At 34.6% G+C, this 22,792-nt stretch overlaps 1 protein-coding gene across 1 annotated transcript in view; it reads right to left on the bottom strand.

The window, feature by feature from the left end:
• Msp300 (Muscle-specific protein 300 kDa) overlaps window positions 1-22,792 on the bottom strand; it is a 170,428-nt gene that overhangs the window by 67,167 nt on the left and 80,469 nt on the right. Inside the window, exons 25-28 of the mRNA XM_088224344.1 lie at window positions 3,489-4,299; window positions 3,072-3,230; window positions 2,690-2,902; window positions 2,356-2,616 (exon numbers count right to left, since the gene is read on the bottom strand). Of these exons, the coding sequence (XP_088080470.1) occupies window positions 2,356-2,616; window positions 2,690-2,902; window positions 3,072-3,230; window positions 3,489-4,299 (1,444 nt within the window). The remainder of the gene's footprint in view (window positions 1-2,355; window positions 2,617-2,689; window positions 2,903-3,071; window positions 3,231-3,488; window positions 4,300-22,792) is intronic.

Below are 22,792 nucleotides of genomic sequence, written 5' to 3'. Positions count from 1 at the left end.
CAACAACAGTATTGTTATTAGACAGCTCAATGGATCTTTCAATACTGTCACACACTTTTGCAAGATTGTCTGATGTTTGTAATTTTTGTGGTTCTGGTGATTTTATTTTTTCGGTAACGATTATACCAGCGAACGAATCCGGCATAGGTTGGGGAAGATGAAATCCTTGAGCTGCAAAATACTCCGCAGGGTATGTTAAAGGAGGAATTTCATATTCATCTTGAAATTGCGAAGTATCTTTATTACTCTGGCACTCTGTGTCAAAAGTGACATACAATGGATCCATTGATGAACTAATTGTAATGTCACTTTCACTTGGTTTAACATTTGCTTTATGGATATTTCCGGGTAAACTTTGTATATGTTCAACATTAGTTACACAATGAACAAAACTTTTTGGGTCATTTGCTAATTCAAAATCAGAATGATCACTAAAACTTAGCGTAGAATAACACGTTTGTTCGGATGAAATTGTTGGAAACTGTTTACGTGGAGCAACAGAGCTTGATCCTTCACTGGGAATTTTTCCGATTAATTCCTTCGCTAGTCTTCGTTCTTCAATTCCCCTGAGAACATCTGCGTACGTTGTAGATCCTGGAACCCAAATGGGACTTTTTGATCGACTTCGAGATTCTGGTGGCAATTCAAGCTGAACAATCGAAGCTTGAAGTGTCATCGATGGAGCTGATGCGGTAGTTGGCATTAACTGAACACCATTTTTGATAAGAGTAGGTTCTATATCTGGAGTAGAAATCGTAGTAGAAGGAATCACGTTCGAAGGAGAAATTCGTGTTTTTTTATTTTTCTTGTGAGAATCACGCCTTTTAGGTGACCGGTTTCTTCTATTTTCCTTGACTTTCTCTGCAGAGTGCATCATCATAATGAGCGTAGTTTCGTTTTCATCGGGTTCGTTAGATTCCAAACACTTCGGAGGTGCAGTCAGGTCGGGTTGTGCCTCCTGCGAGGCGGGGCACGCGCCCAGCGCCACCGCGTGGGAGGCTCCCAGCTGCGGGCTGCGGCTGCTGGAGGAAGGCGCAGCTGGTGTGGCCAAAGTGTAGTAAGGGTCCGCCCGTAGAATGAGAACCATCAGTTCCTCGATACGCTGCAGCCACACCTCCGTGGACGCGTGGATTGCCTGAACCCCAATTATTGTTTCTCTCAGTGATGGCATATTATACAAAACATTTTATAATACTAACCCTAAAGAGTATTTTTCAAACTATACCAGATATTACGTTATTTTATTATTTAAACCTTTATTTAGATATATTAGGCTTTGATGCTAGTGGCAGCGATGACTATCGTGTAACGCGATAGCTCGAGTCCGATATGAGTCGATGGAAGAGTGCGATGTGGGGCCAGGGGCTACGCCCCCTCCCCGAGTCTCGTTAAGTGTCATGGAGAGGCTCCGCTTCGGGAGCTCCCCGCTGCAGCAGCAGCTTAATACGCTCGTTGCGAGCTTGAATTTTACTTTGTAGCGACTTAATTTGTTCGCGACACGCCTTATTGAGGATAATGAATCGAAATAATAAGGAAAAAATGATCGCGAGGATTGAGTGGCGGAGAGGAAAGGAAAAAGCAAAAAGAAAAAAAAATGCAGTGTGAAAAAATAATAGAAATATACAATCGAAACAAGGGATGAAAACAAAAAAAACAGTTTGCGGTTTAAATTAAAATAACAAAATTAAAATAATTACTTGGTGAACGATCAAAATTTTAAATAATGATTGTTACCGTGTTTCGAAAACATCCCTTGTTTTAAACACATTAAAAGTACCTCCACTCCCAACAGCTGATGGTGATTAAGCCGTGAAAAAAGCGTATCCTCCACCATTATTTAGACCAAGCTATATGTATGTATAGTAAAAAATATGTAGATAAATATAAATACATGATAAAATAAATACATGATACGAGGCGAAAATACCAGAACCAAGCGATGGTAGTGAAGGTGTACTAGGAGTAGATATCAGCTCTTGTCATGCGCTTTCCCGGTACATCGTCCAGTAAATACTAACATTTTTAGTAACTGACGACGATTATCGTCCCTTCGATCGCTAGCCACAATCAATTTGAGCATTTATTGATACAAATTTTGAAAAATATTTTTAATAACCAATTAAACATCATCGTTATAAGCCAAAAACAAAAATTTCATTTCAAAATTGAGGGTGGTTGTATCATAATGAATAGAGAAATTAATCAAAGATAATTGTTCAAGTATAATAAATTACAAAACATCAAATCCCTTTACGATCCAAATGGCAAAATACCTCGAATAAATACAGGCATGTATGTTTCAGTTCAGCCACGGAAAGTCAAGGGACGAGGATGTGGGAAGTAGAGCGGACATACCTGTTGTTCGTGCTCCGCGTGCTCTCTGTCCCGGGGGCTGAAGTTGGGCGCCAGCGCGGCCCTCAAGCGCTGCTCGGCCTGCAGGACGCGCGCCCGCAGCGCCTGCAGCTCGGCGGCGTGCGCCTCCACCTGCGCGTGCGCCCGCTCCAGCTGCTCGGCCTGCTCGCGAGTCGAGTCTCCAACGGCCTCTAGTTCGCGCACCAGCTCTGCCGCTGCCTTCTCCACGGATTCGTCTCCCCCGACGCCCGACCTGAAGTGAACCTGAGAACGATTTGGCTGGTGATTATCGAACACACCTGCTTAGAAATTTAAAAACCACTAAGAAATAACTTACATTCAGTTTGTCGATAGATAGAGAAATTTTGGTTTTTTGAATCGGAATATCTCCGAGAATTTTCTCTCTCAATGCGAGTTGATCTCGCAGTGTTTTCTTTTTATTTTGCGGGGATTCGAGCGCTGAACGCGTTTTCTCAATCCAATTTCTAATGTCCTTCATTTTCTTTTCACATTGTTCCCATTCTTCCGAAGCTTCTTGAAGTAAAGCATTCTGAAAAATACAATAAGACAAAAACACATCATAAACATTTTTAAATTTACTTACAAAATTTAAAAAATTATAATGACTAATTTATTTTATAATATTAATAAAACATGTTTTGAAAATGTACGAGTAATAAAATAGTAACAAATATCAGTTTAGAATATAAAAAAATCACCTTTTCCATAAGACGTACTTCAACCTCAGCTTTGGCAGCTTCTGTGGTTTCTAATATTCTCGGCAACTCTCCTAAACTCGCTGTTTGCTCAATAAATTCTAATTCTTTGGCCATTTCGCTTAAATTCTTTGTTTGCGCCTTGCAACTCTTAAGCGTACTCTGAAAGAAAAAGCATAAGAGCAAATTTTAAAAGACGCGCTAATTTAAAACATAATACCTAAGCCATACTTCTAACTGATAACCGCACTCTCACATAAACTCAGTGAGACTGAACGGTCGGTTGATATGGTTGATAAAACCGTGCCTAAACATTTTATCACGGTATTAAAACATAATACAACATCTCTACATCTCTGTACAGTGTTATCAAAAAAGGGAACAATAATAGCTGTGCCGATAAATTGATAAGGTTCATACCGAATACTCGTTCAGTTTTTGCCTGGTGTCTTGTAGCGTAGTGAGATGAAGAGGTCGCGCCAAAAATTCGCGCTGTTCTTTGACCCACAAGCAGACTATTTCATTGAGAGCGAGGAAGCGCGCCCAAGCATCTAAGCAGTCTCCTACTTTCTGTTTCTTCTCCTCGAGCCAAGACTTGACTTGCGACAGTTGCTCTGTGAGATTGTTAATTGTCGATTGAATCAATTCTTTCTCAGCATCGTCTTGACTGTTTTCAATAATAGTTCTTCCGTTCCTCGTCAAGCGTTCCAACTTGTCAGCAATCGGTCCAATTTCCGACTGAATTTGTTGCAAGTTATCCTTGAGCACCTTCGGCTCCGATGACCTATCTTGCACTTTAAGTTCCGCCCTTTGCAGCCAGCCTTGAACTTCCTCTACGTCCGCAGTGTAGTCTGTGCGGATAGTCCGCGCTCTCTTGAATTCCCGGTCCTTTTCATCCATCGCGCTGGTGAGTGTTTCGGTTAGTAACTCTAAGGCGGAAAGATCCTGACTCAGATCCGACGGGACCGACTGTTGCCGATCGTTATATTTCTTGTTTAGTCCTGTTATAGACGCCAACGAATCTTTCTTAGCTTCGTTAACACTGTCGTTTAATTTAGATAAATCACTTTCGAGAGTCTTCTGATTTTCACCAAACACTTTAAAGTCTTTCACTTTCACTAGCAAATTGTTTATTAGGTCCACTGATGCCGCTACGCGTCTTTGAGTTTCAGCTATTTCGGCGATCTCTTCGTCCGTTTTCTTCAGTCGACCAGTCAATAGTTTCAGGAGCCTGCGAACAAAAAACGCAAAAGATAAAATATTTATTTCCTAAATACCGAAAAATAAAATTATTCTTCGATTAAATTCAAACAATAATTCGACAAACTAAATACGTTTGCTAGTCTGGATTCTCCGCAGAACACTATTTTTGTTTTCATATAAATGATGCGCCAGAGCGCGGACGAGCATTTGCCAATGTTGATATTGCGTAAAAATAGCATTCGGGGGAGAGACGACGGTACCGCTGCCGAGGAAACTAAAGGAAACCGGAATACAATGCCAAAAGTTACTCGTTGCCAATATGAGAATTAACAATAAAACTTATTCGCGAATAAATATCAGAGATGAATTTTCAACTAAAATTGTATACGTTTCTTGTTAAATAAGCTAATGTTATATGTAATGCGGCGCGTGGTGTAATGCACCTCTGTCGTGTCGGCTCTGGCGCTGTGTTAGGATCCTTCCGCCGGCAGTATCAGCCACCCAGTGGCCAGACCGGCCACTCCGGCCAGCGGCAGTGGCCGGCGCCGCGGCGCGCGTCGCCCTCGCCCCCCGCACGAATACAGCGACGCTATTGCGCGTCTCGCTCGCCCTCGTGGGCGCCACGAGTGTCTGATGTCACTAACTCGCTTCGATGCAACCGGTTCCTTATTTACGGAATTCGCTTAAACTAAACACTAAAGAAGCATTCAAAAACTAAGGATTACAAATGTATTGTTCGTTATTCGATAATACTATCGAAAAAAAGAAAATGAGAACGAATAAATTAATGATTATCGATAAATTCGCGCGTTTTCTCGATATTGTTTACAAAATTCTAAAACGAGACTAATAAACCAGGGACTGAAATTATACAATAAACTACCAGACAACTAAACAAAACTTTTACAAAATATGTTTAAAATATTATCATTAACAATATTTTCAAATATTTCAGTTGGTCCAGGTATTTAATCTTTATTTATTTTTTTATTTACTTCAAATGTTTTGTCATTACATGTACTTTTATATGTTGATATGTCATGTATTTTTTTAATATTTTTTTTTATTATTTAAATCTTAAAGTAGGGCACACATATCATACATATTGTTATGTGTGTTCTAATAATAACATTGCAAATATATTTAATTTATAAATTGTTTATCACATATGTCTTGACCATTATTTTAAATTTTGATATGTTTTTTTCTTCATAAATATTTTTTAACGGTGTTTTTGTTCTGTATAATACATAAGTTGATATGTATGTTGTTAAAGTATTATACATATTTATTTTTTGACTTAGGTTCCATATAGTTGGGATTTGTGTCTCAACAAATATTACAAAAAAATATTGTGAGTAAAATAAATATAAAAAATTATAATTAAAAACGAATAATTTTTTTAATAATAATCAGGTAAAATAAGGTACCTACACGAACGAATTCTATTACCACCATGTAATTTCTAGGAATGAGTAGGCAGAAAGCATGGAACAATACAAGTTATATTGGCTTAATATTTTACTTTCGTCCACTTATCTTGTCACGCATGCCCTTCAATTATTTAGACTTTTAAATTGAACAGATTATGTATAAAAAACCAATATGATAAAGTATTTATTTATTTAGCAATCGATTTTTAGTTATTCTTTCTTGACATTTTTTTATTACTCATTACCATTCAAATTACACAAAAAAAAACACTTTTAAGGGGATTTTAAAAATTTTATTCGACCATAAAAAATCGTAAAAAGATTTCATTGTAACTATCTAAAAATATGCGGAAAATTACATCATGTCGCGGATTGTACCCAGCATTTTTGTTATTCGTGCTCTGGTGACAAAATAACACGTGAGAATGATCCATTTACATCACTTTTGTTTTTGGACGACTTTCAGGGAGAATATGAAGAGAGAATGAATGAAATAAGATGCAACGTAGATATTATGTCTTTCTACTCTCTACCTCTACCAGAGTGGCCTACGTGCTAATGTGAATTACACTGGCTACATTTTCCACAGAGGGTGGAATACAAACTCTATTGGCTTATATATAAATCACTGCACAACTCTGCTCCGGAAGATCTAAGGGAACTAAGCATTCCAGATGAACTAGCTGACAGGCGTCTTACGCTTAGGTGAGCTACGTCAACGGCGAGAGAAAAAGTTATTATACCTCTACGCAAACAGCGCACTTAATACAGTGAACGCGCATTTGCGGTCGCAGGCCCTATGGCATGGAATGCTCTCCCAGCAGAGGTGCGAGGCTGTGAGAGTGAAGTGATGTTTCGGAAAAAGCTTAAAACCCACTTGTTCTCTGAATCATTTAAATAAATCCGTAGCATGTGATAACAAAATAAATTACAAATTAAAAAGCTTCAATTAAATTTATTTATCTATAGAATCACTATGTAAAGCGCCCTTGAGGTATTATATTACGAAAATGGCGCTATATAAGTTATTCATAATAGAAATAATAATGAAACTTTCGGGCCAACAACAGAAAGTAAGTTGGCGTGTGAATTCATCGTAATATTTAAGCATCGGAGTATAAAGAATACAAATAATAATTTAGGTATAAAGTAATGCACAAAAACTGTGTTGATTTTCTGAACATGAACTATCACAACACTCATTTATCATTGGTTGATTCGTAAGAACTAGTGACGTCGCTCAAGGTAGTTCGTTTTTATTAAAAACATTTTGATTATTTTCTTGATACATTTTCAACAAACTTCGCGGTACAATTTAATGCTAATTTTTACAGCGCGTAAGAAAACATTTTTACATACAATTTCCCGTAGCACGGAACTTTCCCATTGTTACGATAATTTTTAGAATAGATAAACTAACTATATATAAAAAAACTTATAATTGCAATAAGATTTCACGATATTTGTATTTTGTTTACCCAAGTAAGCTTCGTTATCAACCCATTTGTGCTTAGGGCACTGCATTGCTGAACCAAATCCAGCGTGTTTCTATTATCTTTTACATTAAATTAAGATCAGTTCTATACCTATCCAGAAACAATTGAATATTGCAGTTCAAACGAACTTTTTTTAAATTAATATATCACGTCCACCCTGCCAGGAGTTGAACCCAAGACTTCAAGAACGGTAGGCGAACGAATAAACCACTTCCCAACAACGAGGCAGACTTATCTCCTAGCTAGTCTGCCGAGAGAAAAGAATATACAATAAATAAAATAAAATACAAGAGACAAAGTCTTTAAATTTAACAACATATCGTAAAATTATTTTGGGTTGATTGATACAAGATAATATTTTTTCAAAGCTACGAATTCTGCTATAATTAGAAAGGATTTTATTTATTTAAATGTCAGATAGCTACAGTAAGTTATCCAAGTAAATGTGTCCGCCATAGAATTAAGAACAGTCCAGAAACCGCATACGCACATCAAACAGAAGGCGATTAAACTACTCACAAATGAGTAGGTTTACGTTTTGATCCATTAGTTTCTTTGTAGACGTCGCTCAGTACGCAACTTCTGAATTGAATTCAACTATGCCGTGTTGTGTCATTTTAAAGTGTAGAAATACTGCTAGGATCTTAAAGAAACAGGATGGAATCACATTTCATGTCATTAGCATACGAATGTTTAAGTAGCAAGTGCATTACTTAAAAATTGAATTATTTTTCCATCTGTCAGATTGTCAAAGAAACAAAATGGAAATTTCGTTAGTGTTGCCAGGGTAGTACATTTTTTACCGTACTTTGCTTATCTAATGAAAGAACTAATGAAAATAAGACCTCGGATTAAACAACGCCGTGGGGGACATTTGAACGACATTATCTTTAAAACATCAAATATTATATAACATGACATAAAAATATCCGTTTTATGTAAAATACAATTTGTTTTATATTTTAAGTTCAAAGTTCATTAATTCAATTACTCTTATTAAATGACCCTTTACTTATCTACTCTGTTGTGTCAATCAATGTTTCCACGTGCACTATAAAATTTTAGAGAAATTAACAGATTGCTTTTTTTTACCTTACATTTGTGTTATGATTATTTTTTTACCATCAAGCAACATGACGCGGCGACATCACGAATGCGCGCGGTAAAAGAAGGATATAGTGGGGGGATTATTGGACACAGCCCGATGTATTCAAATATGATTCTACGCTCTTTCTGGACTATTCTTAATTCTATGGTGTCCGTACTAAACGGGATAGAGGTGTCTGGTAAACAGATCAAACAAACCACAACCGTTGATCACGAGAAAGTGAAAAATAATTATTATATCACCCAAGAGTACAAATAATAATATCCGTCCTTAACATCTGACGAGGGAAATGTAGTCAACGGAGGAGTCCCGAAGATGACCAGTTAGTCATCTGGCTCTAGCTAGGTTCAGTAAGCAACAAGCCACGTGATCTTTCTGTGCAAGTGTGTGGAGTATAAATATACGTGGCACGACCACACACAAGTGGGACAAATGTAAATATAGCTCCATCGACGCATTCTTCAGCTAAAAATAGATCGGGGAAATTGACTGCAACTTCTTCGAGCAAAAAATATTTCGAAAAACTAGAATTGAGTACTTGAGCATAGTTAATTTAATGTTAATATAAAGAATCAAAGAATCTACTCGTGACCAAGAATATTAAATAAGGAATAAAATATAGGCAAATCTGCAATAATCCGGAAACTCTGCACCCGTACCTACATGCTGCAAAATAACGTGATATTGATACAAGTCGGTACATAAACAAAACACTAAGTCTAAATCTAATCAGTTTACTTTGATAAATATTTTTTATCACTTAAGTCTACTTATAGCATAATGTGATGTTATGTTCAAATTAGTTTTTAATGCGTGTAGATATAAACACTAGGCTAATAATAACTGCGTAAAATAATAATAATAATTTTATGAAAACATTGTACATCGTTCAAAATCTCCGATAAAAACGTATGAAGAGAATAAGAGAACACAAAAAAAAATGTATGAAGCGTATGTAAAAACTAAAATATGTCATATGCAACTACTATGGGGAACAGGAAATCAAAATGACATAAACAGACTACAAAGACAGCAAAATAAAATATTAAAGTTAGTGTATGACCTACCCCTATCTAACAGCAACTAAAGAACTTTTTAAACAATCTAAACAATTAAATGTTACTGAACTCTTTAAACTAGAATGCTTAAAATTTATTCAAAAATTAGCCACTGATGTAATTGTAGACGAAGAATCAAAACTTGAAAAAAACAGTAGTAAACATGAACGCAATACGAGAATATCAGAAATATATCATATACAACATTTTAAAACGAGAAAAGGACAATCGAGACTAATAAACCATGGATTGAAATTATACAATAAACTACCACAAAACTAAACAAAAGACTCAGACAACCTTTACAAAAGATGTTAAAAATATTATTATTAACAGTAGAATGTGAAGTTTAAAAGTAAAAATATTTTGTTAAATGTATGTAACCCCGTAAGGGTTTTTCAACGAAATTTAAATGAAAAAAAATATAAAAAAAACAAATTAGTCAATCATTTATAACATCTTTACCGACCACTGCGCAAATATCGCAAGCAGCTTTTGCAGCTTTATTTCCTTGATTGAACGCAGAACGAAGAAAGAGGAGCCGGTAATGCTCACTTTGAAAAAAAGATGATCAACTGAAATATATTACTAACCCTGGACTGAAGCGTAAGACTGATCACCTTACGTTCTTCGGCTTCCGATATATATTTTTATCTATGGTGGTTTTATGTATTAAGAAACATTGGAAAAAATAGGTATTGGAGAAATTTCGTTTTGAAAACCGACCAGTTTTATTCTAATAGCTGATAATTTTTTATTAAATGGATTTTCTATGAAATATTTGTTAGAAGTATAGAAATCGACGAATTAAAGTTTTATATGTAACATAAAGGCATGTAACAGTTGATTTATTTGGCGACATGCGTAAGCGCACATCGGACAAAATGCTGGCGCAGTTTTCCCATGAGACGGTGCGAGGCGCGAGCTACGATGGCGGGCGGCCCGCGGACCGCGCCGGCTATTTGCGCCGGGAACGGCAGACGAAATAGATTGCCGAACATTAAAAGCTACTGTCAAGGATAACGTCGTGCGATGTGTGATTAAAGTTATTTCTGAAGGCGAACGGAAAAGACCCGATCATCCGGACAGTTCGCACTTGCTCATGTCTTCCTGATTGTTTTTAAGCAAATTATTCGCGCCTTACAGCAGTTCACGGAACAACGGAGAATGGAAATTCTAAGTCCCGGAGACATGAGATAATGTATCGGTTAGTATCCTAAAGTAATAACCCAATAGAGTCGCCTATACGGAGAAAAACCATTCTACGATTATTTACCACGAACGTAGCTACAGGTTACAGCAATACAACGTAGTAGGTGCATGTGTTGAGAATTGCGAGCGCAAACCGAAACCGTCTATTACACGTTTGTTGTTGATCTTAAAACCAAACTAAAAAATCGGAACGCTTTTTTTCTATGCAATCGATCTTAAGGGCTTCTCTAGAGAATTATTACTCTGGGGTTAGAATATATTTTTTGATTGGTGAAATTTCCGGGCTGTGGTTCGGAGGCTAGTGTCGCAAGTCACGGATCAGAGAACCGAGGTTCGAACCTCAATCTACCGCAACTTGATTCCCATTTTCTTATTCGTTAAAAATAGTCCACAAAAATTTTAATATTTGAGAATCATAAGAGCGAAAATATTTATTTTTTATAAAAATTTTAAAAATCCAACAAAGTTGTTTACAAATTACAACAGGGATAAAAAATACCTTAAATAAGGAAATATGGAAGTCAAGGCATTAAATGGGAGAACTGAAGAAATATGGATGTTCAAACATAGGCAAAATGGTGAACGTTACACAGAGTGTAAAGTGGCCACTTAAACCAGCCAATGACAGTTCATATGCCCTGTAAATGTTGATCTTAATGACTTCCGAGGGGGTGGAATCCAGTCTTTTGTCAACAAACATTTGGACAAACTCAAATATTGTAAAGTTGTTTCAATTTAAAAAAACAATATTTGTGTTTTATGAGTCACGCCATAGATATTATTTTTGTTTTTTTTTTTTTAATTAAAATACGATTAAATAATTAACCCTAATGAATTGGTTAGTAAGTGGTAAACTGAAGGAATACGTAAGAAGAATCATTAAAAATATTGAATTATAATTAGTAGACATAATATAAGTAAAGAACCGTGTTAGAAAATGGAAATTAAGTTCTGGTAGAGCGGGGTTTGAACCTCGAACCTCTGATCCGGAGTTCGCGGCGATGCCACCGTATCACAACCCATCTATTAAAAAAAAATACTATTTTACATAATCCTCGACTGGTAAAATCAAAAACCCCCGAATCTAAAGGCGGATAATTTTATTTTCACGTGAGAAATAATTGAGATTGAACTTAGCAACTAATGCAGCATGCTGTACAACATTAGGTTCAAATAGGTAGAAAAGAAGAACGTTATGTATTATTTCAATAGAGATAGTACATTCACTATAAATCTGGCACCCTGGTTATTTCTACCCGGAAATACTACCCTGAAAGCCGGCTAGATGTATTATAAAGTGTGGCAGAAGTACAAAACGTAAAGGGCTAAGTTATCAAAAACCATCGGCATGTTCCAAGTGCGTTAACCAAAACGTTAAATAGAGCCCATTAGAGAAATATTGACGTCGGAACGATATACACAGACATAATTTGTTTTATCGCGAAACTTTAAAATGAAAACTTCGGCAACAATATTTGAAATGATAAATATGTACTATTTTACACGAAGAAACCTTTTCACGCGAATGAAATACGGACACGGCTTGCGCCTGAAGTTTCATGCGAAAATATCGCTAAATTTTCAGCAGAATAATAAAAGAGAATGTATTGAAGATTTTTTTATACTCGTTATGTTTATGTGGCAGATATTTTGTATACAAAAATGAATCGCTTTACGGCTGTGACGTCATCGTTCTCTGTACCCAAAGAGAAGTAGAGGACGTCGCCGCGTTGTCGGCGTCGGCGTCTAGTATATCATATCCGGCAGGCGTATTCCGTTGCCGTTGGATAAATATTCGCGCTTTAAATCAGTAAACAGTTTATCCGAACTCCAGTCATCCGGATTGCGAAATATCCGGATTTTTATCAGGAAATAAAAAATAAAGTAGATGTTATACGAGTAATATAAAAGGTCATGTTCTTATGTGTGCCCTTGATAGACTAAATAACTACTGGACCGATTGACGTGCTGTTTTTTGGAAAATGACAAGCTTTGGCCTCAGCATGTTTATAGCTCTTAAAATCTTCAATTTGTTAAGTAGAAAAAGGTTAGAAACATAAATGCTTTATTCGTGGTTAACCAGGGCACAACAAAAAATATTTTACTGACTGGACTAAAAAAACAGGCACTTTTATAAGGCAAACGTAAAAAAAGCATTAAATAATCATTAAGTAAATTAATACCGTTAAATATTACACTAAGACTTATTAATAGAAAGCCGGGTAAAAAATTCGACTACTCTGGCAATACTAACAAAATGTCATATCACGTAATTTTATTTAACAATCTGACAGATGGTAAAATGATCGATTTCTTGAATAATATTTCTTGTGAATTTGCTTCTTACACAGGAAATGTGATCCTACCGTATTTCATTTTAATCCCAGCAGTATTTTGAAACATGCAAACGACACAACACGATTATAATAATTGAATTTAGATCGGCAGTTGCGTACTAAGCGACTCTACAGAGTACATAATGGCCAAAAAGTAAAACTACTCATTTGGGAGTAGTGTAGTCGGATTCAGTTTGATGCGCGTATTCGGTTTCTGGACTATTCTAATTCTATGCATAAGTATACTAAAAATTTCTGAGGATGTTATTTTTTAGTGTATGGAAAAACATGTTTTTTAATATTTACAAACAACATTCGTTTTGAATGGATGAAAATAAGATAATAACCTTATAACTTCTACCCATTAAATTCTGTTTACAGGTTTTTTACTAATACTAAAATATTAACAGACATTCAATATATTTTTGAAAATCATGTTCCTACTTTAAGTGAACCCCTGTTGGCAAAAGGAGCAGAGTTTAACATTGAGAAAAATAATTCTAAATTTGAATATTATTATTTTAAGTTATGGAATTCAATAATAAATAAGTAACTCGGTACAAATAAAAAGTTACATCACCTTTTTACGTTTATCCGAACGGTTTTTACACGCTTTTAAGACACAATCAGGCATTTTGGTTTCGAATTCAATGTCAAGATCATGTCAAACCCCGGCTGGCAGTTAGATAACGACTAGGTACGCGTTGGACATGAATGAGCGTTTGGGCTAAGTAAAGTGTCATAATTTTAGAGTGCTCAGGGTGCGATTGTGCATATTGATTTAATAGGTAGATGGTTTTATTTCAAAACAGCGAATATATGAATATGGTTACGTAAAAGTAAAGTTTAACGTTAACTTAGCTTTAACTTCAACTTAATTCTATTTTTTTTTTATTGTGTTCATTTCATCTATGGTATATACGAGTATATACTCAAATCTTGCAATAGTAATGCATTGCCAGGTTCAGTTCGTAACAAATAAAAAAGGGCGCTATCGGCCGGCGCGCTAGCCGGCGTTTATGTTAAGTTTTTAATGTGATTTCAATTCGCTGTATTAGTTCAAAAGCAACAAAAGAGTGATCGATGAGTCGATTTTGCGTTTTCTTTTTAAACATTGCCCAAATTTAACAGCTAATCAATTTATCCGGCGCAGGCCCTACGGGATGGAATGCTCCCCCAGCAGAAGTCCGAAACTGTGAGAGTGAAGTGATGTTTCGGAAGAAACTTAAAACCCACTTGTTCTCTAAATCATTTGAATAAATTCGTAGCATGTGGTGACAAAGTACATTATTTTTCTTAAATTAAAAAGTTAAAATTAAATTTATATCTTTATATAATCACTTTGTAAAGCGCCCTTGAGGTATTATATTACGAAAATGGCGCTATATAAGTTATGCATAATTATTATATCTGCATATTCGGATAACGCCTGGCACTCATAAATCCGGATAGTTAGAGTTTTACTGTACTCGCATGTGTGTTCAGAATAAAATAGTAGTTATTAGTTTTGTTAGTGGCTGGTGGTTAGAATTTAAGAAGCACGGCCAAGTCGCAGTCCATAGAGCCCCGGAGTAGTCACTATCTACGCTCGCGAGTGGTGATGTAAGGCGACCGAATATTCTGCATAGCGGCCAGGCGCCAAGTAGCGCAAATCACAAAAAATGGGACGTAAACAAAACGCGCGTTTATTTGGCGGCGATTTTTTGCAATAAAATTTAGTCACGGCCGCATTAAGAGACCCAGTGCCCCTAGGCCCCTACGGTCGGAGCCTCCCTTTGTTGACAGCAAAAACAAACATTTCCTATACATATTTAAGTGGGTACAAGCAGACTTATAAACGTGGTTAATCCTGGCACAGAGGCAAAATTAGGTGTTTTAACTCGGGCAACAATGAAAACAGCGAGTTTTAGTTTTACGTCAGTTTGATTTAAACCAATGAATGATTCGGGACATTGGATCATCACTTATACTGAACATGAGAAAAAAAAAATATTTGGACCCTAAGTAAATAAATATATAATACTATTTTGCATTTTCGTTTTTCTGTTATGGCAGATTTAAACTAAGAACCTGTCAAGCTCGGGTCCCCGAAGGCTCAGAGCCCCCTGGCGGCCAGATTCGCTATAAGAATATTATGTCAATAACCACCTTTTAAAATAAACCTTGACAAAAAATGGGTTTTATAATATTCTTTAAATAAAATTCGGTAATTTTTCAGTATTTTTACCTAATGTTTATTTGGTCGTCGGCCCTGAATGCAATGACAGAATTTCTGAAAATATAACATTCGACACAGAGCACATCCGACGTAATCACTAGCCATACATGGCACACTTTACTGCAATTACCAGTCAAAAATGAATGTCGTGGAAAACATATTTTCATTTTTAAAGACATTTTGATTTTATTACAATTGTAAGCTTTTTACGCCCGCTCAGATGCACGGTGACTTTTCTGGGTTATTAGTTTTTATGGACATGTGTCGTTCGCACTTTTTTGTTCATAAATCAACCCCGACGATGGACGCTATAATCCGATGCGAAACGTAGGAAAATAGTGCGAAAGACACACAACATAATAACTTATTAAAGTAATACATTTTAGTGTATTTTTGTCGTACTTCCTAATTATATAAATATATTGACAGGATTTTCCATATTTCTTTTTATTGCAAGATTATTTTATTTATTAATTCATGATTTTTAAAAAATCAAAAAACTAAAAATGACAATTAAAATCGAAACAAAAGTATTTCCGTCTAGTAGTTTAGAAAGAGATTGCAGGTTTGAAACCCCCTTTCTAGTAGAGTTCGTTTATCCAGTTTAAAAGTTTGTGCTTATACCTATTACTAAAACAATAATATTTTAAAAACTGGAAAAGGTAAGTACGTATATTTAAAAAAAAACAATAAAAATAAAGCATACGTCAACATCAAATCTATAAATATGTACGTTATCATAATTTACTGTGTAGGATAGTAATTAAATTCGTTCTTAGTTAAAAGTTTCATTTCATTTGACCTTTAGTTTAATTATTGAAACTGCAAAAAACCAAATTGTTTTGAATAATTTCATAAAATTACAAATAAAATTATAAATAAAATGAATATGAGTATCATTTTATAATAGCCGTTGTTGATTTATCTAAACTCAGAACGAACTAATAAAAAATCGAGACTAAGAAAAAATACCAATGAAAAAGTGGCAATCGAACGCGAATATTAATAACGTTTCTAGCAAAATTCAATACGTATTATTAAACCAGATTAGATAGGTGAGATTAACAAGTATGACTTAATCATATATAATTTTCTTCATTGCGAGTTGAAAATAAACGTGATTCGATAAAAAAGTATTTGTTAATTTGTGGATAAATCAATATGGGAATATAAATTGTAAAACACGAGTCAAGTGACCTATACAGTGCAATGTGTAGACATTGGGGTCAGAAAAACTAAATCTTTGCTTTAACCCTATGGCGATAAAATAAAATAAAATCATATCACTCGAGATAAAAAGGCTTCTTTTTTGGCGTTACGAATATGCGAGTTAAATTTACTGAAGTAAAACAAAATGCATTTTTTGCATGGATAAAATATAGCGTCATATCGGGTCCGTGCGGAATCATCTCCCATTCTATTAAAAGTGTTTCTACAGTATCCTGTTTAAATCCCGCCTGAAGATACATATATTTTCTCTTTTTAAATCTCTCTTCTTTTCCTTTCTCTTTATGTCCTTTTCCCAATGATATTAATTAATTTATATACCCACATTGTTATATTTTTTTTGTATCTATTTAATTTTATTTTTTCTCGCATACGTTGAAAACTAAAATGACATAAATAACACATTTTATTTTATTGGTTGGTTGGAAGAAATTGCCTTTTGGAAACTAGCCCGCCAACGTACAAATGTGTATGAACAAAAAGTTATTTAGGTAAATAAAATACAGGATGAAAATCTAAATGATTTAATTGTGCAAACGATGGACTTTCTGTCCCTGCTTTGTCGAAAGACGATAAGAAAATCTTTTTATTTTCAGTTATTATTGGCCAAGAAAAATAACAAAAATCTATTACAATTTTTTTATTCGTTATAATATAATAACAATTATTCATTGTCTAAGATTTCATATCAATAATAAAATAAATACAAAAATATTTTATTTGGATTTTTCATTGATGAAAAATAGGAGAATTGATACATACAATTCGATTTATGTCAAATTTATAAAAAATCGACGTAAATCGAATTGTATTTAAATGCAGGTGTAATAAAATTTACAAGAGATGGATGTTATTGTAAAACAAATAAGAAGTTTATATTTTTTTAACAAAACTAATTTTTTAAAAGTATATTACTCTGCATTTAATTTTATTTCGATTTTTTTACAGGCACATAGTTACAAGCCATAATAAGTTAGATGTGTTAACAAATGTAATTTATTGCAAATTAATAAATAAAGTAGCGTTTTTTTATAAAATATGAGTATATGTATAAGTTAATCCTTCCATAAAGACAGATTCGGAATGAATATATTTTCGTGTCACGATTGTCATGAACAAGCGACATTTTAAATTATATCCATGAGCATTAAAAAATGTGGACCAGACGAAAATGATCTCATGCATTTTGCATGGGAATATTAAGTGAAAGTAAATTTAGCAAGGTAAATAAATGCCAGTGTATTCATGCACTTTATTCTGATAGCAATGAGTATTTAAAAACTTAAAAAGGAAAGATACATCCAGGTAAGTGTTTCATACAAATATTTTTGTACATATAACATTTAAATGTTGTAATTTAATCTAGTTGAAATAATTCATCAAACCAACCTTCAAAATATCTGTTGAAATAATGTTTTAAATAATTGACATAAAAAGATAGAATCAAGGTCTTTAGCAAGTCAAAATTTCAAGAGCAGATTATTTATTTGAAAAGTTTATGTAAAAGCTTTTGTGTTAACCGAAAAAACAAAAGCACGATGTCAAGTAGGAATATAATCGCACGTACTATATTATACATAGTATGAGATGAGTGATGACAAATGCAAAACTTTGTAGCAAAACGATTATAGGTTTTCTGTCAACAGTCAGCACAGAATACAAGGATAAATGCAAACAGTTTGAGCCCACGTCACTCGAGCGTAATAAGATGGGTAATCTGTCATAGATCGTTAGCAAATTATATAATATAGGTAATAACACTTTATTAACGAAGGAAAAAATGAAGAGACGAGTGGATCAAGGCGTGATGTGTCTAAATTGGGGTATTCTCCTTGGCTCTACCCGACCGAGTTTCTCCGGGGTATGGGAGACTAGAAGGAATGTGTATTTGAGGACACATTTTTATCGATTGTTGCGCGGTATGGTCGATAATTCTGAGAATTATGATGAGCATTGGTTTTTATGTTCCTGATAAATTCCTAAGACAGCGTCAGCATACATTATTTCATATTTCAATATACAGGACCTGTTGGAAGGGCTACCGCTATGCTGAACAACATCGCTCTGGATGTTGATCTGTTCCATGTATCCCAAGTCCCAAGGGGTTTTGGCAGGATTCTCCTACTATTTTGACAAGAGTCTCTTTACGTATTTTTTTCTGTTTATAATATGTACGTCTTGAATTTTAGTTTGTAATATTATTTTATATAAATGCATTAAATTTAATTGAATTGAAAACACAAAAAGCAAAAATATATGGGGTTAAAGTTTTGAATACCAGTAAAATTATTGATAAAATAACGTCTTCATTCGCGCTCTAAATTAGATTTCTGCTATTTTTGGTGGTGCAGTTGGCTTAACGTGAAAGGGCTGTACATAAAATCTTGATTTATGTATAAAAAAACAACATTTACGAAAATTTGCGACATAACGCCTTCATTCACTCATGTCTTCAAATGTACACAAAAAAACATATTTTATGAAGAGCGTTTTTATATTTTCTGATATTTAATTTTAAACACCCAAAACAAGGAGTAAAAGCTACAAGATATCTAACTTTAAATTTATGAGTCCTTCTCGTGTGTGATCAGCGCAGATAATGGACACTGTAATGATATCGACAAGAAAAGCTTTTGACACGTGGCATAACAACCGGGAAAAATATGTGAAAGGCTCTGAAAATCAATAATAAAGTTGAATTATTTAATCCTTTCGATTCGGCGGTAACATCGCGGTAGAATTAATATTAAAATGGATTTAAGACATCAAACTTATTTCGATACCTATTCAGTCTAATCGTTAATGGTCAATATGGTGCAGGCAATTGGTAAAATAAACCAAAGTAGGGAAGAAAATGCCGAACACTCCTTTAGTGGAACGAAAGGCCTGTTGACTACTGCCAACAGGCCGGCTTCTCCTGGAGAGTTTTAAGTGGTTTCCTCTCCACATGATCAAATGCTGAGAAGTTCCTGATTGGCCCACATTAGTACATCCCTCCTGATCCCAACAGTTTAGATAAATTTAAAGAAATTTAATTGCAGAAAGATCTACTTTTGAAATATAAACCTTGTATATTATAAGCAAGGTAAATAATAAAGCAACTCCTATATAAAAATTTTAAACAAAAAAACTAATCGTTAAACTCCAAAATAAAACCTTAATTATAAACGCACTCGAAAACCAAACACTCAATGAAGACTATATTCCAAAAAACGGGATTACACGCCCGTTATTTTGCTGCATAATAAAGACTGTTTTCGTCAGCGACTGTGAAATTGCAAAACTAGCGCACGATATGCAGGAAATAATCGAGAAATTCGTGGATGTGTTGCGAATGTACGTGGAGAGGATTTAAAAATAATGTTTTCATGTCTGTATGGGTAATAAGTAATAAATAATGTTCCAGAGAGCAGAGATCCGCGCCTCACAGAAATCCCACGCACAGCGCTGAGCATTTCCAACTCCCATCTGACTCATGCAATTACATTGGGAATATGGTCATTATTCTATTCAAAAGACACAATTATTACCTCAAGGAGGAATAAACTGACCAAATCATGTACCATATTCCATATTAATCCTTAATGGAAAGGAGGAAATACAAAGTAAAGAAGAGAATCGAATGTTTGAAGAAGATTGAGTTTTTCTACTGATATTTCTTGGTGGACCTGCATTTTAATTATATTAGTAAAAATACGTACATACTTTCATTCCACTTTTATTTGAAACTTTAACCAGTGACCGGGTTTCGTCGTGACTGACATTTTTTTTTCATTTCATTTTTTTTCATTTTTTTTTTTGCACCACAACAGGCCAAGAGGCCTAATTACAGCGGTAATTACATAACAGAACAACCAGGCTTGAGAAAAATCACATTTTAATTTTTGTGTTCTCACCGGAAATCTAACCCGGAACCTTCCGTGCGTGAGTCAAGCGTCTTGACCACTACACCACGGAGGCCGCCAACATTGACATTGTCAGACTGATGGGAGACTAAACAAATTTCTATGTTATATACAAGTGCAAGCAGGGGTTGTAAATCATGATTTCATATGGGAATAAAAGAGTTTAAATTTTTTAAAAATTAAGCATAAAGTAGTAAAAATTGTAAAATACTAATGTTGAATTCCTTCCTTCCTGTTGAAGTAAAAAAAAAATGTTTTTTTAAAAAAAACGCTCAAAGGATTGCTCCGATAAAATAATCTTAAACGATCAGATAACATACGTCCATTCCCTATTATTGTATCCAATAAAATATAAACAATTACACTATTCTACAAAAATTACTGCCGGAAATTTTGCTTTCAGAGAATCACTTAATTACCCCGGGGCCCGGGAACATGACTTTCGAAGGGACTACCAACCAACCCAGCGGCCAATGTTGTAATTTTAATAACATTGAAATACATACAATTCAAATACATTTTTACTATAAAGCTTCATCAAATTATATATTTTACATCTGTTTTTACTGTACAATATACCTATTCAGACAAAACTGAAATTCGTACATTTATACTTAAATTACTTTAATTCAAAGTCTTCTATTCCCATAATCAAATGCAATTTTCCACTCCTACTTTTCTTCAATATATCTTCACCACCCCTTATCAATTTCCTTCTTTTCCTTTCCACTATCTCCTTGTTTTGTCCATATTTATTTTATTTTAATATTTAGTATATTTATTATTTATAGTTCAAACCGTCGCGTCGTCGCTTTATTGTAGTATAATTTAGTAAATACATATTATAGGATGGCAGGCCCAACTATGTATACATTTTTTATAGTTTTTATTTATATTCATTAAACCTGTACATCTGTTTGTATTCGAAATAAATAAAATAATTATATAAAAACATGATTTACAACCTCCGCTTGCACTTGTATATAACATAGAGCTTTGTTTAGTCTGCCACCGGTCTGACAATGTCGGTCACGTCGAAACCGGGTCACTGGTAAAAATTATAAATAAAAGTGATGTTATGTGCCGATGAAGTGTAGCACATAGAGAATAAATATTAATTCATTATTTAAAAGACATTACAAAAAGCCATTATACTGTTACACTTGAAAGCTACCGTATATATTTAAATTAAGTATTACGTCAGAGTGACGTAGTAACCACGAGAGATTACATTTCTAATTCATCCTCAAAGGACTGCGTATGGATTTATATAATGCAAGTTTTGATCCTTTGGAGAGGTAGGTTTGATACAAAAAATAGGTACATTTATTTTTCCCACGCGACATCTTAAGATTCACGCAAAATTATGTTTCTCACGCACTTAAGCATATGGTTTTCAGGCGCCTACTATAAACAACCCCTTTTGATAAAAATACATGATTTCTGAATTGCGTAAGATGTTAATATTAGTCCCAGGGGGCTTTACCAGATGGTTAAGCTCCAAATGCATCCGAATTCTGAGTATATTTCATCCCGTGGAGAACGTAATTTTTACCACCAGTTTACTAAATACAACATGTACTATGTAAGTACATAAAAGTGAAATAAAACTATAAACGTATTTTTGAAGAAGAGATAGGAAAAATTTCTTTAGGCAGAATAAAAACAGACGGTGAAGGAAGATGTTTTGTGGTGAGGTGAATTAGAGAAATTATTCCACAGACAAACCCCATAATCAGCGCGCGAATCGGGGAATAAGGAATTATGAATGGATATAGAAAATGTTTTTTATGTAAGTACCAGAACGAAAAGGTAACCGAAGATCTTAAAAGAGGTAGAATTTTTTACAGAGGTAAAATGGAGTGGTAGTTAGGACCACGTTGGGACTATAGAGGAAATTGTGTGGAAGTCTAAGGGGGTGGCAATATCGTATTATACGGTGTTTCAGGACCAGACCACTAAACTTCAGAAGAACATCCCTCATGGTAAACTTTTTTCTAAAATCCCAAATTTAAAAAAAAATTAAATTAAGTAAATCCTTTATTTCACGGGCTAGCATCCCCTCCACAAACCCCTACCCCTCTCTTACCCAGCCGCTTTTCTTACCGCAAGAAAAAAAAACTAATGTATTTTTTAAAAAAAAATTTAAGGAAAAAGAAATATTAGCGTTCTTATAAATTACCCAAATATTTCAACTTCGGTTGCCATTTTTAACGAGTTGTAAATAACTTACTATCAAGTTGTGGTAGAGTGGGGTTCGAACCTCGGACCTCTTATCCGTTAGTCCACAACACTAGCCGCAGAACTACAACCGGATTATGAACATACATATTACAATTTAGATATTGCCTTCCTAAGAGAAATCCCACTGTCATGAATTATATCGACATCCGAGGCGATACAAGTTTGTGTCTGTAGTCTGTACCAGTCACGCAAAAATAATATTAGCAGCAATTCGAGTATTGTAAACGCTTAAATATCGCTTCGTTTTTAAATGATTTAACATTAGCAGTCGGCCAATGTTGAAT

This window comes from Micrasema longulum, unplaced genomic scaffold (genome assembly GCF_059751315.1).
Source record: "Micrasema longulum isolate JH-2025_06_02 unplaced genomic scaffold, ASM5975131v1 h1tg000280l, whole genome shotgun sequence".
NCBI classification, from domain to species: domain Eukaryota; kingdom Metazoa; phylum Arthropoda; class Insecta; order Trichoptera; family Brachycentridae; genus Micrasema; species Micrasema longulum.
The sequence above is the reverse complement of the archived record's forward strand: the minus strand, read 5'-3'. Positions and strand labels throughout refer to the sequence as shown.